At 43.4% G+C, this 16,305-nt stretch overlaps 1 protein-coding gene across 2 annotated transcripts in view; it reads right to left on the bottom strand.

The window, feature by feature from the left end:
• Positions 1 to 12,794, bottom strand: part of PARN (poly(A)-specific ribonuclease) — a 159,882-nt gene extending 147,088 nt beyond the window's left edge. The window contains exons 1-6 of one of the 2 annotated variants that reach the window (XM_080829727.1): positions 12,609 to 12,794; positions 12,083 to 12,160; positions 10,664 to 10,743; positions 10,121 to 10,188; positions 9,952 to 10,033; positions 2,615 to 2,675 (exon numbers count right to left, since the gene is read on the bottom strand). In XM_080829727.1, the coding sequence (XP_080685853.1) occupies positions 2,615 to 2,675; positions 9,952 to 10,033; positions 10,121 to 10,188; positions 10,664 to 10,743; positions 12,083 to 12,160; positions 12,609 to 12,627 (388 nt within the window). In that variant the 5' untranslated portion in view covers positions 12,628 to 12,794. Of the gene's footprint in view, positions 1 to 2,614; positions 2,676 to 9,951; positions 10,034 to 10,120; positions 10,189 to 10,663; positions 10,744 to 12,082; positions 12,283 to 12,608 lie in introns of both variants that reach the window. The other variant, XM_080829728.1, reaches the window with a different exon arrangement.
• Positions 12,795 to 16,305: the final 3,511 nt, after the last annotated feature.

Below are 16,305 nucleotides of genomic sequence, written 5' to 3'. Positions count from 1 at the left end.
GAGGGATGAAGGGAAGAGAGAGATCAAAAACGACCCCGGGCTATTAGGTGTAAGCAGCATTAGATGGCAGGTCCACTTACCGAGGTGGGGAACACTGGGTAAAGGACAGTTTTGGGCCCAAGGAGTGAAAATCCAAAGTTATCTCCTGGATATGTAAATCAGCTAAGGGCGTACATAAATTAAGCGTGGTAGATAGAAACTTAACATTCAGGAGAAAGGTACTGAGACCCCCATTTAGGGATCAGCACGATAATGGGAGCCATTAAAAGTCATGGGACACTAATGAACTTTTCCCAATGATGGAACTAGAAAATCACGACTGTCAGTAATACTCATCATTCCATGCGAGAATCACTGGGAGCTGCTAAAATTAATTGGGAACAAAGGTGATCAACACTGTTAACGCCAACAGCTGCAAGACACAAATGTCCTTGGTATCACTGAACAGAATACTTAAAAATGGTTAAGATGGGGGCACCTGGGTGGCTCAGTGGGTTAAAGCCTCTGGCTTCAGCTCAGGTCATGATCCCAGGGTCCTGGGATTAAGCCCCACATCGGGCTCTCTGCTCGGCAGGGAGCCTGCTTCCCTTCCTCTCTCTCTGCCTGCCTCTCTGCCTACCTGTGATCTCTGTCAAATAAATAAATAAAATCTCAAAAAAAAAAAAAAAAGGTTAAGATAGTAAGTGGTATGTGTTTTTCCACAATGGAAAAAACAAGTAACATCACGTGTAATGAGACGAAGTCAGCGAGAAGGACAAGAGGTAGTGCTGTCAGTGTGAGAAATGCGGGAGGTGGGCACAGTTAGCAGTGATAAGACCCATGATGGGTAGAGGACAGAGATGGCTGAGGGGACGTAGGAGCCAAAACTGCTGTGCACCTGGTCAAGAAGTAGATAAGACAGAGCATTTGCTGGTCATCCCTGTGGATGCTGATGTCACCCACAATGACGAGGGAGGTAGGAGCGGACAGAAGACAGTACGCCAAAGCCAAGGCTGTCCTGAATGCCACACCCATGAAATGGGCAGAAAGAGGAGAGACGGAAGTGGTGGCACGCCGAACATCCCTGCCGACAGGGGCTCCTGGGAAGAGGGAACCCAAGCGGCTTGCAAGTAGCATGAGGGAACAAGGAAACCAACGGACACCTGGGGATGAGAGTCTGGTCATGATAAATGTCCTGGGAGTCCTGACTGGGTTGTGACGACAATATTCCAAGGTCTGGCTCCAAAACAAGGAGAATGAGGCACACTCCAATTTGGCTGTTTCTCTCCTTCCATGGAAATAAAACCATCAGGCTGGAAGCTAAACATGCTTAGAGGCTGGTTAAAGTAGTTCCTTCGAAAGATTTCTACAGTTAGTCCAATATAGCGCTCTAACGACATTTGCAATTTGTATCCTATCTGTTTTTTTTAAGTAGGCTCCACACCCAGCATGGGGCCCAACGTGGGGCTTGAGCTCCTGACCCTAAGATCAAGCCCTGAGCTGAGATCAAGAGTCGGATGCTTAACTGACTGAGCCCCCCAGGTGCCCCTTTGAACTTGTATTTTACAATAGCTTTCAGAGTCAAGTATGAGCCAAAAGGAAAAAATTTTTTAAAACACCCTAATTGTGGTACCCAGCTGGTTCACTCCCAACGTTAAGCAGTTCGGGCTCCAAAATTCTTTTTTTTCCAGTATTTCCAAAAATCACAATCATCCATAAAAACTAAGACACCGTACCACTGAGACAATTAAAAAACACCTCGGCATGGCTTCTAAAGGGCTCGAAAGACAGTCTTGCTGAGAGGAAGAGAATGTTTTGAGTCTATGTTCTAGCACTTTTGTTGAGAAAAATCTCCCTTCTGAACTCACTCAATGATTCTGCCTTCATGGCGGGAAAGAATACAATTTGTGAGAATAATTAAAAGTAGTTACTGACCTTAGAGCAGCAGGTGCTTAAAACAGCGGGGAAAACCAGAGGCTTTCTGAAACATTTTTCAGGAAATAAAGGAAGGAAAAGTTCTCTGGTGGGGACTTTAACACCGGATATTGCCTCACGAATATTAGGGTCATTTCCCTGACCCAGCTGAGGGCTCGCACTCTGCACTGGGGATTTGAAATGAATGAGATGCAGTCCCTTTCCTCGGGGGTGGGGGGGTGGGGGGGGTCCGCCCACCTGTCACACAACCCAGTCAGCTGTGATGACCCTGCTGTCTACGCAGACTTTCTTTCTCCCGTGAGAAACCCGAGAAAGGAAGCTTTTCATGAGAACACTACTAGCATACAGCTACTTTTTAAAGTACTCTGCTGCCTGTCTCACTGGAAGAAAACAGGGCAGTGCTCCCCACAGGTGGCCTGTTACGGCCATGAAGTCACACCAGTGGGAGAATAAAGTCCATTCAGTAAGATCAGGAGTTCGTGAGGCCTCGTTAGAGCGAAATGTAGTGGCCTCTACTCTCCTCGTTCAGTTCACGGTCGACAAGGCTACACATTTGAAAAGGCACGATAAAAGAGTTTTTTAAAAATTCTAAGGCTGCACATAGACTCTGAGACTCTGTCTCAGAGGGCAGGCCCAAAAAGATCATTCTCATCCAGACCCAAATTTACAAGCTCTAGGGATAAGCCATATATAATCTTACCATTGCGGAAAACTTTATTAAAATCAAATCCTTGGCTTGCTAGAAAGTCAATGCTTGAACTCTGAAACAAGAGGGAACAGAACACACATTTTGGTGATGTTGGTGGCAGATACATGAACAGAAGCAGTGAGGTAACTCACACACGGAAACATGGCAGACAGCCAAGGAAGTGGCATGCCAAAGGTCAGAAAATTAGGATTGCTACTCCAAGGCTGGCAAATGACCCATTCACTTAAACTATCTAGGCTCTTCTCCTGTAGAGCTTATAAAACAAATACGCTTTGTTTCACCATATTTAAGAAAATTCTAATGGGTAAACACATCTTCTCCCATAAAGGTAGAAAACTCCCGATCAGTGCACTGAGGAGGAAACTATAAAAAGAAATAAAATGTCCTGACAGCCTCTCACCACCAGTTCAAGTTTAAAGTAGCTCACATGGGCAAGCTGTAACACATCAACATCCACCCCAAGGGTGATTGTGAAAGCCTAAAATCTTCACTGGCTGGTCTTTACATCCAAGATCAAAAATACAGAAAAGTTCCCAGGAACAAGACTGATTACACAAATATATCTCAAACCCAGAGTGAGCCGAAATATAGACGTTGAAGTGAACATTAAGAAAATACTACCATAGGGGCACCTGGGTGGCTCAGTGGATTAAGCCTCTGCCTTCGGCTCAGGTCATGACCTCAGGGTCCTGGGATCGAGTCCCACGTCGGGCTCTCTGGTTAGTGGAGGGCCTGTTTCCGCCCCCCTTCTCTGTCTGCCTCTCTGCCTACTTGTGCTCTCTCTCTCTGTGTCAAATAAATAAGTAAAAATCTTAAAAAAAAAAAAAAAAAAAGAAAAAAAAAGAAAAGAAAATACTGCCATACATGGTACACACAAATGGCAAATCAAAAAGGTCTTGACTCGATGTGACTGAAGAGCGGGAAATATGACTGTTAACTACTCTTTTCTTGTTTTAAGTCAGAATATGAGGATGACACACCAGAGTCATTTTGATCTGGTTCCTCATGGAAGTACCTTTCCCGAACTGTACTTTGACACGATACCATCAGCCCAGATGAGGGACGTTGTACCAGTCCCATGACAACTATAACGGTATTCCCTTGAGACATGTAGCCAAAGACAAGGCTTTTCTACATCAGTGATTTCTTTACAGTAATGAAAGAGGCATGTTCTGATACCCTGCTTTGTTCTGAACCTGTGTACAGAGGTGTGTGTGTGTGTTTCCCCTGTCCTAGCTGCTAGGAGACACAGAGACAAAATAGTGGAGACCTTCTTTGGCACAAATTCTGTGTTCTAATCATACCATACCAAGCACATCTTCATTTTTCTTTTCTTTCCATTTTTCCTTTACTCATTTTTTAGAGTTGTGCTAAAAGATAAATGCCCTTTTAGCTTTATTAGCCAACACAAATTCTTTTTTTTTTTTTTTTTAAACACAAATTCTTTTTAAAACATGGCAGGATGTAAAAAAAAAAAAAAAGACTATCCTTAGGGAGCCACGGGACTCAGTTGGTTAAGCATCTGCCTTCGGCTCAGGTCATGATCCCAGGGTCCTGGGATTGAGCCCTCTGCTCCTCCCCCTGCTACTCATTCTCTCTCTCTCACAAAATCTTTTAAAAATCTACTTAAAATGGTGAATTTTGTTATGTATTTCTTACTATAATTTAAAGAAAAATCCTTAAACCTACAAAATCTATTAGGGCTTAGTATCCATTATCTTCTATTAGTCCCAAATGTAACATTTTCAGGATTCAAAAAGTGAGCACAGCTATTTGGGAGAACAATTTCAGGCAGCTATCAAAATTTCAAATGCATATGCCTGATGAGTCAGCAATTTCCCTTCTAGGAAATCTGTAAAAAACCCATTGGGGCGCCTGGGTGGCTCAGTGGGTTGAGCCTCTGCCTTCGGCTCAGGTCATGGTCTCGGGGTCCTGCGATCGAGCCCCACATCAGGGTCTCTGCTTGGCGGGGAGCCTGCTCCCTGCCCCCCCCCCCGCCTGTCTACTTGTGATCTCTCTTTCTCTCTCTCTCTCTGTCAAATAAATAAATAAATAAAATCTTTTTAAAAAGGGGCGCCTGGGTGGCTCAGTGGCTTAAAGCCTCTGCCTTCGGCTCAGGTCATGATCTCAGGGTCCTGGAATCAAGTCCCGCATCTGGCTCTCTGCTCAGCAGGGAGCCTGCTTCCTCTCTCTCTCTCTGCCTGCCTCTCTGCCTACTTATGATCTCTGTCAAATAAATAAATAAAATCTTAAAAAAAAAAATCTTAAAAAAAAAAAAATTCCTGTAGGGCACCGGGGTGGCTCAGCGGGTTAAGCATCTGCCTTTGGCTCAGGTCATGATCACAGGGTCCTGGGATGGAGCCTTGCATTGCACTCCCTACTCAATGGGAGGCCTGCTTCTCCCTCTCCCATTCCCCCTACTTGTGTTCCCTCTCTCACTGTCTCCCTCTCTGTCAAATAAATAAAACGTTTAAAAAAAACTTTTAAATCCCATAAAAATATTCCTACATATACGTGGCACCTGGCTGGCTCAGTCAGGAGAGCATATAACTCTTGATCTCAGGGTCTTGAGTTCAAGTCCTGCATTGGACACAGAGCTTACTTAAAAAAAAAAAATTCCTATATATACACCAAGATACACCTCACATGAATACTGACTGTAACACCATTTAAAATAGGGAACCTTTGAGACAACTGGGTGACTCAGTCGGTTAAGCACCTGACTCTTTGTTTCAGTTCAGGTCATGATATCAAAGGTCATGAGACTGAGCCCCATGTCAGACTCCATGCTAGGCACAAAAGCTGCTTAGGATTCTCCCTCCCACTCTCTCTGCCCTTTCCCCTTCCTTCTCTCTCTCTCTCTCTCTCTCCCTCCAAAAAAAAAGGAACCTTTGGAAAGCTTCTAAATTCCAATTAAAGTACATACATCCATACTGTGAAACATGAAGAAACCATGTTGAGTGGAAAATACACGTTACATAAAATATGAATACCAAGATTCTATATATATATATATATTTTTTTTTAAAGGTAAAGTTAGGTATACATGTATAGACCTATGGATACTGATGATGGATACTGATGGTCCCCAACTTAACAATGGTTCAATTTAGGATTTTTCCACTTCAGGGTGGTACAAAAGCAATAAGCATTCAGTAGAAACTGTACTTCGATTTTTGATTTTGGGTCTCTTCTGAGCTCATGATCTATAGCATACCATATTCTCTCCTAACTCCGGGCAGTGGCAGGTCCCGCTCAACCACGGAAACACAAGTGCTTACAACCATTCTGTACCCATAAAACCATTCCTATTTTTCTTTGTAAAGATGTCATTTTGGGGGCACCTGGGTGGCTCAGTGGCTTGGAGCCTCTGCCTTCGGCTCGGGTCGTGGTCTCAGAGTCCTGGGATCGAGCCCCGTGTCGGGCTCTCTGCTCTGTGGGGAGCCTCCTTCCTCCTCTCTCTCTCTCTGCCTGCCTCTCTGCCTACTTGTGATCTCTCTCTGTCAAATAAATAAATAAAAATCTTTAAAAATTAAAAAAAAAAAAAGATGTCATTTTTAACCCATCACGGGGCTCAAACTCACAACCCCGAGATCAAGAATTGCCTGGTCCAGACAGAGCCAGCCAGGCACGCCAGCCAAGCAACCACCCTGTATTTCACTCTAATATGGTTTTTAATAAACGACATGAGACCTTTAACATTACAAAATGGGCTTTATGGTAGACAATTTTGCCCAAGAGCAGGCTAATTTAAGTGTTCTGAGCATACTAAAGATAGGGTAGGCTACTCTATGATGTCTAGCAAGTCAGGGGTATCAAAAGCAGTCTTGACTTACAATGTTTTCAACTTACAATGGGTTTATTGGGGAGGAAATCTGTGTATGTATACAAATCAATAAAAGTTAGGAAAAAGGAGGGGCACCTGAGTGGCTCAATCGGTTAAGCATCTGCCTTTTGGCTGAGGTCATGATCTCAGGGTCCTGGGATCGAGCCCCATGTCGGGCTCCCTGCTCAGCAAGGAGTGTGGTTCTCCCTCCCCCTCTGTCCCTCCTCCCCGCTTGTGCTCCCTCTCTCTCTCACTCACACTCTCTCTTAAATAAATATCTTTTTTAAAAAAAAGGGGGAAAAAGGAGTGAAATGCGGAAGGACGTAGCACAGGGAAGAGGGTATTAAAAAAAAAACTCATTTACTCTACAAACAGCAGCAATGTTTTGATATTTCACATTTATGTATTATCTTCAATGAACTCAACATTTGATGCTCACCAAGAAAAAAGGAGAAGAAAAAGAGATGAAAACAGTGTAAATGCCTAAGACACAGAGAATAAACTGGTAGTTGCTAGAGGGGAAAGAGGGAAGTGGAGAAGGGAGTGGAAGTGTACAGGCTGCCAGTCATGGAATGATGAAGTCATAGGAACCAAAGGTACAGCATAGGGAACACAATCATTAATATTTTCATAGTCTTGTATGGTGACAGGTAGTAGCTACACTTGTGAGCACAGCAGGACATAGATGTTGAATCACTATGTTGTACACCTGAAACTAAAGTAATATTATTTATCAACTGTACTCAAAAAAAAATTTTAAGTAATGTAAATGCCTCCCATCCCACTGGATACGTACATTCCCTGGGAGTGTATGTGGTTCTTGGTGTGCCGTTCTTCCATATCCTGCCTAGAGTGTGAGCAAATCTACTCTGTGTACAGACACTTACTTTTCAAAGAGCCTATCGCGTTGCTATACTCCCCAACCCTACCTGTTTTAAGGATGATAAGAGATTTCCAAGGTGATTTTTGCCTAGACATGATTTTTGCCCCACTCTTTGACTTCAGAAGGTAACTTCTGTGCAAGATGCAAGTCTGCTGCAGTCCTAGAATTTTATTTTTTTTTAAGAATTTATTTATTTATTTGTCAGAGAGAAAGCCCGTGTGCACAAGAAGAGGGAGCGGCAGGCAGAGGGAGAGGGAGAAGCAGGCTCCCTGCTGAGCAAGGAGCTCAATGTGCGACTTGATCCCAGGACCCTGGGATCATGACCTGAGCAGAAGGCACACGCTTAACCTACTGACCACCCAGATGTCCCAACAGTGCCAGAATTTTGAACAAAACAGGAATCACCTTGGAAGGAGAACAAAACAAAACAAAAATTCAAAGATAGTATCATTTACCTTATCCATATAATTCACAAATTTACATATTAAGTCTAAACCTTTTCTGTGACTTTGCTTTTCCAGACTAAAAAAATTGTAACATTTATCACTGTCCATTTTATTTCATTTTTTTAAGATTTTATTTTTTTATTTCTTCTTCTTCTTTGAGAGAGAGCACGTGCATACACATGTATGCAAGCGGGGGGTTGGGAGAAAGCAGAGGGAGAAGGACAAGCAGACTCCATGCTGAGTGTGGAGCCTGACTTGGGGCTCGATCTCATGATCCTGAGATCATGACCTGAGCTGAAGTCAAGAGTAGGACCTTTTCCCGACGGAGCTACCCAGGTGCCCCCGCATTGTCCATTTTAGACATGAGTCTCTGGCCTGTTCAAATCTATCACATCTTTTTTTTGTGTTTTGTAAGGAGTGGTGGCAACTAGAATTGCATTAAATATTCCGATTGTGGCCACAGAATAGCTTCGTACGACCCAGAGTTCTTCTGATCCAGTGCGCATCTGGAGCATCCGCACTCGTTTGTGTTGGTATTTAGAACAAAGCATCATTCCTAAGGTGTCTCATTGCCAATGTCTGCTTCTACCCAACTGACGCCCAGGTAATGTCATGGGACCCACTTACATTTCTGTCTTCTCCTGGAATTACTGGAAAACTTTATCCACACAAATTGCCAAACGGAGCCCACTTTTTTCCTCAGTAAGAATCTACAAATACTGTTTAATTAGTATCCCCGACTAAGATAACTGATAAAAGGCTATTAAATGAATGCAGAATAAAGGCTTGCTTGCTTATTTAAGAAACCAGGTTACAAAACCAAAATTACCTTCACCTTTCTTCTACAGCCCCAGGCATAGGATTAACGCATGATTTCACGTGCCTTATTACAGAAAGAATTTAGCATGGCTCAGTCACTCAGAAGCTTACACTCCAGGTTTTTTTTTTTTTTTTTTTAGATTTTATTTATTTGACAGATAGAGATCACAAGTAGGCAGAGAAGCAGGCAGAGAGAGAGGGGGGAAGCAGGCTCCCTGCTGAGCTGAGAGCCCGATGCGGGGCTCGATCCCAGGACCCCGAGATCATGACCCGAGCTGAAGGCAGAGGCTTTCACCCACTGAGCCACCCAGGCGCCCCCCACTCCAGGCTTTCTTAACCGCATTCCTACTTACAAGCAGAGAGTAGGATGGCAAGACTCAAATGAACTAACTTTGCTGAGAGAAGTGAAGACACAAGATTATAAGGGAAAAAAGATCATCCCTTGTCTCTAATCACATATGCACACACTATGCCACTCACTCACATCCTCCTTATCCTTTATAACAGATTACTAAGAAAACAGAAAGAAGAAATTGATACTTACTGAGGTCTACCAAATGGACTACAACTCTAAAGGCCAACCTCCCTGAATCCTTACCTTGATTCATAAAGCATGCCCTCTCCTCCTCAGGAGGAAACTATGGGCTCTCTTTCTTCACTGGGGAATGAGGGAAACAGAAAGGAGCGTATGACTTTAGCCCCTTCTGGGTTCTCTCTTTTTGAACAGGATGTACACATACTCTGTTCCTCTAGAAAAGAGAGCTCTACTCTGGGAGATGAGAACAAGGAGAATAGGATGGGAGGAAGCCTGAAGGACCTGATCTGTAGATTCAAATAAGGGTAAGATATTAAAAAATCCCAAACAGAAACACGTTACGAGGCCATGTTCCCAAAATCAGCTTTGCTTAATAATAAACCTTGGGTTCTGGTTTCTGTCTGCCTGTCTCTTGCTCTTACCCCTGATTCTAAAAGAAAGAAGAAAAGAGCAGTGTCATTAATTTGCCACCCGAAAACTGAAAGTCGGAGAGGGGAAATGGTTTGCTAAAAACCCAAAGTCTAAGGCAGAACCAAATTTTAAAAAGAATTCTGGAGGTGCCTGGGTGCCTCAGTGGGTTACAGCCTCTGCCTTCAGCTCGGGTCATGATCCCAGGATCCTGGGATCGAGCCTGGCATCGGCATCAGGCTCTCTGCTCTGCAGGGAGCCTGCCTCCCCCCTCTCTCTCTGCCTGCCTCTCTGCCTACTTGTGATCTCGGTCTGTCAAATAAATTAAAAAAAAAAAAAAATTCTGATTCCACATTTCCTCACTGCCCGATCAGTACTTCGTAACAGAAGAAAATCAATTATGCTACCAACCTGACAAACAAACTTGACATCTGGCGAGGATCTATTGAAGGGTTTTGGGAACACGTAGAAGTTGAATGACTTTGTTATATACCTGCGGGAAAGAAGACAAAAAGGAGACTTAGTGGGTTACATTACAACAGGAAAAAAAACAAACCCACCGCTTATTATAACAACCTACTTTGAGTCTGTGTGATCATACTTAAACGTGCAAAGGCCAAATTGAAACAGCAAAAAGTCCATGGAATGCTGGAAAAGGGAAACAAAACACCTGTCAAATCAGTCTTGTAAATGCAACGTGAGCAAAAGTACTCTCAGTCAGACGGGCTTTCTAACTACTCAATCTGACTTTTAGCAGAATACTTCCAATTACAAGATTACAAATTACGTATCAGAAGTATTATTAATTTACTTACATTTCTTAATACTTTTCCCAATTAAGCACCTATCCACCAACCAGAGCATATTAGGCCTATTTCCAAATGATTAAAATAACCACACTGTATTCCCTACAAATCAAATTAACACTGAAAATACTAAACCTTCCCCAAAATGTTTTCCAGCAAACAATTATTTTTGCTGTTATTTCTAACATCACTAAAATATCATTTCACAACAGGGGCAGAGAAGCTAACGTGCAAGTTTAATGATAACGTTTCTTTATAATTCAACATAAGGAAGACCAATGTGGGGGGGGGGTAGATATTGGAGCACATCCACTTACCTTTTTAAGCTTCTGATACCTTTCTTCCGGAGTGTCAAAACCATTTGTCAATGCAGTTACTGAAGGTCCATCACTGATTCCTAATTTTTAAAAATGAACATTTTTTTAACACTCATGTAAAAACATCAGTCAACTATTCAATAGCGCCTAATTTCATATTCTTATGAATTAACATTAATTGGAAGTGCTCCCTACTTCACTTTTTCAAAATGAGAATTAATTTCACTGGCCACCAAGCTAAACACACTGTAATAATGAATTTAGAGATATGAATGCTTTAATTTGATAATAGGCAGTGTTAGTGTCTCAAACAGGTTTCAAACCATAATAATGATTTAAGAAAGCAATCTCTATCATCAAGTAAGTTTTGCCGCCTTCAAAAGGATGAATGCATAATCAGACAATTTAGGAACCCTGAAGTATATTATTGTTTGGAATCCTGAAGTATATTATTGTTAGAGTACCAATCTTGATCGACAGTTTGGAGTAATATTTACACGACAAAGAATCTTCAAGGTCAAAGACCAAAATTACTTCTGCTGAAAACTGAGCTTCTCAGGGAACTGACTCCAGCTAGAAACCTCCTGCTTAAAGGTAACTAGCATATCGACCCAAGCATGGATTCCTTCAAAAAGGACTCAAGTTTTTTAAACACATAAAATCAGGTAGCAAAAGAGGCTATCTACACCAATTGTTCATACTGACTTCAACAACTCAGAAATTAGTTTTCTATCCAAAGGGAAAAAAAGCTTTGCAATCATTAAGTGCTGACGGGAAGTTTTACACACACATACAGACCCATGCTGAGGTAGGCAATGACCACTTCCCCTAATGCATAAAGAAATGCCTTCATTTACCTGCAAAAGCCTGACCCTAAAGTCAATCACAAGGGAAAAACAGTCCATGATTCCACTTATATGAAGTGCCTAGCACAGTCAAACTCACAGAGACAGAAATAACAGCTGCCAGAGGCAGCGGGAATGGAAAAATGGAGAGTTACTGCTGGTACAGAGCTTCAGTTCCAGGAAAATGAAAAAGTACTGGAGATGGATGGAAGACGATGTGAATGTGCTTAATGCCACTGAACTACAAAAACGACTTCAAGAGGGTTAAGATAGCAAATTTTATGTTATGCACATTTTAGCAAACACAAAAAAAAAGTCTGACCTTAACCCTACCACGTGCATGTCACAGTTTCAAGCAGCACCAAAACCGTGATCTCAATCTGTAACCTCTCAGAGCTCGAACGATCACAAACCCACCGCACCTCCTCCACGCCCTTGAAACGTGTAAGAGGAAACGTAGACTCCTACAACGCCCAAGGCCACAAACAGGGACTAGGGGCCAGCAGGCGGGAGGGCAGGGAGTCAGAAGCCTTAGCTATGCACTACTAGCCCCCAGCTTGCAAGCGAGGGATACCTGAAAACTCCCCATCGATGGCGAAGAAGTCGGCCTCCTCTATGGCCTGGTACACTTTGTGAAGATTACTCTTAAAATCTGTGAAGAAACCGAGAAGCAGCTCAGAAACGGTGGCCTGGCTTTCTGCCCAAGAGGTCCTAACGGGAAAGGAAAGAAGGGCTGGGGAGATCCTGAGACCTCGGGCTGGAGGAGGACAGGTCCTAGAGGGATAAACAAGACGGAGAGTATCAAGTCCCAGACCGGTGCAAGGTTGGAAGGGGTCAAGGGCCCAGGACAAGCCCCGGGGGGTGCTCGGGCCACAGAGGCACACGCCCGTGGGGGATGCCCGGGCAGGAGGGCAAGGCCCTTAGGGGTGCACGGGACAGAGAGGGACTGGGCTCCCAAAAGCTCACAGACTTAAGGGGAAGCAACCCCTGAGGGGCTGCTTCAATCCAGGCCCCGCCAAGCAAACCGGCCCTGGTCTGGGCCTAGCAAGCCGGGCGAGGGGAGCCGTGGGGACTCGATGAGGTGCACGGAGGACACGCACTGCTCCTGATTATCTCCATTCTGCAGAGTGGCCTGAACCCCGGCCCCGCCCGGGCCCGCCTCAGCCGTTCTACTCGCAAAGTTCCGCGGGGACCGCAAGAGCAGCGGAGGCAGCAGCGGGGAAGACCACGGCGGCGACTTCCGGAAACAGCGCGCGCTGGCGCGCGTCACGTGAGCCTGCGTCAGCGGCGGGGGCGGAGCCAGGCTGGGCTCCTTTCACTCTTTCCAGGGACAGAGGCGGGGCGTGGTGGTGGGAATCCCCGGGACGCCGTCTAGCTGGCTGCGCCAGACGTGGGGACCGTAACTTCCGAAGAAATGTTCGTGTCTTGACACCCAGTTGGTGAACAAATATTCCCTGGCAACATTATGTGCCAAGCACTCTGAAACGGATGGGGATACGGGGATGAACAGAAGAGAAAGTCCCTGCCCCGTTGGAGCTTAACGGGGTAAAAGGGGAAAGTCAGGCAGGACTGAAACTTGCCACTTGGAAACACAATCAGCGCTGTGAAGAGTGGTGCTGCAGCCCGGTGCTGCAGTGAAAATAATTTGGGGGGGGGGGGGTGAAGAAGAAGAATAGGAAGGAGGGTCACTTAAGAGAGGTGAAGAGCATGCAAACCTGAGACCTTTATCTATCGCACTAGCCAATGGGACTGGCGAGATCTTGCTGGTTTGGACGGTTGGGAGTATACGATTGATCCTCAGAGCGTACAACGGTGTTGATGCACAGTAGATGCTAAGTAAACGTAGGTTGAGTGAGTGAATTCACTTTCATCTTTCACAAAAGCCGACTCTGAAGTTGTTTAGAAGACCTGCTTTCAAAGGCTAGGTGTGCCACTGATTAGGTCTGGGATGTATTCAACCTTCCTAAACCTCAATTTTCTCATCCACTAAATAGGGCTGAAGATAAGTGGAGATAATGTCTGTGAATTATGGAGTACTGTATGAATAAGTGTTAGATATGATTAGAGTTCGGACTTGTCACAATTCTCCTGCATTCACACCTCTTGGTTTGAGATTTATTGAGTACAAAATCCGTTTGTCTTTGGAAAAAAGGGTAACCATTTTCCCCCAAAAGGAAGCATCAAGTACTCTAAAGAACACAGAAGAGTCTGGACATATTTTCCCCACCAATTCCCTCCACGAGTTCATTTCCTTTGCCTCATTCAATGGAAATTTACATTTAGCTAATTATGTTCACTATCCCTAGTGTGAACAGCAGAGAGTGAATGTGAATGCTAGAGTTTAGATGGAATGGGAAAGAGGGAAATACAGATAGTCAAACTTCAGGCTTGAAATATCCTATCTTCTTGTTGCAGCTTAAGAAGTCTCATACAGAAAGTACTAGACACATATGGCCACTTAAATTTAAGTTTTAAGTAACTGAAATAATTTTACATAATTTAAATAAGATCTATGTAATTTAGATAAATAATGAAACTTACTACAAAGCTATAGTAATCAAAACAGAGTGGTATTGGCATAAACAAAGACCTAGAAACCAACGAAATAGAGACCCCCAAAATAAACCTTTGTGTAAATGGACGTATGATTTACAGCAAGTATGTAGAGATCATTCAATGGGAAAAGAAGAGGCTTTTCAACAATAGTACTGGGAACACTGGATAACCACATGCAAAGAATGACGCTGGGGATCCTTACTTTATACCATAAAAAAATTAACTCAAAATAGATCAAACATCTAAATGTAAGAGTTCATGAAAGTGTAAGATTGTCAGCATAAAACATAAGGCAAAAGCTTCATAATATTGGATTTGGCAATGATTTTTTAAAAAATATGATTCCCTAAGCACAGTCAACAACAACAACAAAAAACAGATGAATGGGACTACAACAAAACTTAAAATATTCATGAATGAAAGGATTCTATCAACAAAGTAAAAAAAATGGGATGCCTGGGTGGCTCAGTCAGTTAAGCAGCTGCCTTCCACTCCAGTCATGACTCTGGGATCCTGGGATGGAGTCCTGCATTAAGCTTCCTGCTCAGCAGGGAGCCTGCTTCTCCCTCTCCCTCTGCCCCTTCACCCTGCTTGTGCTCTCTCTCGAATAAATAAATGAAATCTTTAAAAAAAAAAAAGTAAAAAGTCAACCCATGGAATGGGAGAAATCATATATCTGATGAAGGGTTAATATCATTAATATATAAAGAACTCCTACAATTCAATGACCAAAAAATCTGATTAAAAAATAAACAAAGGACTTGTATAAACATTTCCCCTCTGAAGGTATACAAATGACCAATAAACATGAAAATTTGCTCAACATCACTAATACAAATCAAAACCATATTGAGACAATCTTTCACATCTCTTAGTTAGGAAGCTGAAATTCTTCCATGCTGTTGATGTGAGGGCAAAATGCTGTGGCCACTGTGGAGAACAATATGGGGCAGTTCCATTTCTGGGCATACACCAAAAAAATACTGAAAAGAGAAGCTTGAATGGGTATTTACACTCCTGTGTTCTTAGTAGCCTATTCATAATAACCAAAGGGAGGAAGCAACCCAGTGCCCATCAATAGATGAGTAGGTAAAGGAAAGGTCGTATATACTTAGAATGGAATATTACTCAACCTTTAAAAGGAAGGAAATTCTGACACATGCTACAAGGTAGATAAACTTTGAGGATATCATGCTAAATGAAATAAGCCAGTCACAAAAAGACAAAGTGTGATTCTACTCAGATGAGGTACCTAGAGTTGTCAGATTCACAAAAATAGGAAGTAGAATGGTGGTTCTCAGAGGCTAGAGAGAAAGGCAGGTGGGTGGGGAGGATGGGTTGGTGTTAAACGTTTAACAGGTACGGAGTTTCAGTATGGGAAGGTGAAAAAGTTCTGGAGACGGATGCTGGTGATAGTTGCACAACCACGTGAACGTACTTAATGCCACTGAACTGTACACTTAAAAAATGGCTAAAACGGCAAATTTTATGTTATGTATCTTTTTTTTTCTTTTTTTAAGGTTTTATTTGTTTATTTGACAGACAGAGATCACAGATGGCAGAGAGAGAGAGGAAGGGAAGCAGGCTCCCTGCTGAGCAGAGTCCTACGCCTGGCTGGATCCCAGGACCCTCATGACCCGAGCTAAAGGCAGAGGCTTTAACCCACTGAGCCACCTAGGCGCCCCAAATTTTATGTTATGTATCTTTTACCAAACACACACACACACACACACACACACAGTGACACCTAGTGCCAAATTATTCTCCAGAAAATGAGTTCACAGTCTCCCAGCACTAGCACAAGCCCAGTCTTTCCATTCTTTGCCAGTTTGATCTACAGAAAAATGTCATCCCAAATGACGAGTTTATCAACCTCCAGGCCAGTGGTTTAAAACAGATAATCAGCATGAATTCTCCATGGACCAAGACACTGGGAGGAAAACACGGTGGTAAAGTCATTTTATTTCCAGTTCTTAATAGTGCAAATGAAACTCCAGCCAAGGTCCTGGGATTTTTCTGCGTGAGATGAGGAGTCAAAAAAAAAAAAAATGGGGACCGCAGTGAGATCTTATAATATTGAATTTCTAGGTAAAGCTGTTTCCTCCCGACACAGAAACAGCCTAACGAGTCAGCTAAACTCTGAAACCAGCCTTACCCTCAGGCTGTAACGCTCGGGTTCTAAGTCTGGCCCTGGAGAGTAAAGGGCGGAACCAGAGATGGCACGCATGCGCCAAAGTCCTC

The sequence above is a fragment of the Martes martes genome (assembly GCF_963455335.1).
Source record: "Martes martes genome assembly, chromosome: 18".
Lineage (NCBI taxonomy): Eukaryota > Metazoa > Chordata > Mammalia > Carnivora > Mustelidae > Martes > Martes martes.
Note: the sequence above shows the minus strand (reverse complement) of the source record. Positions and strands in the feature narration are given on the sequence as shown.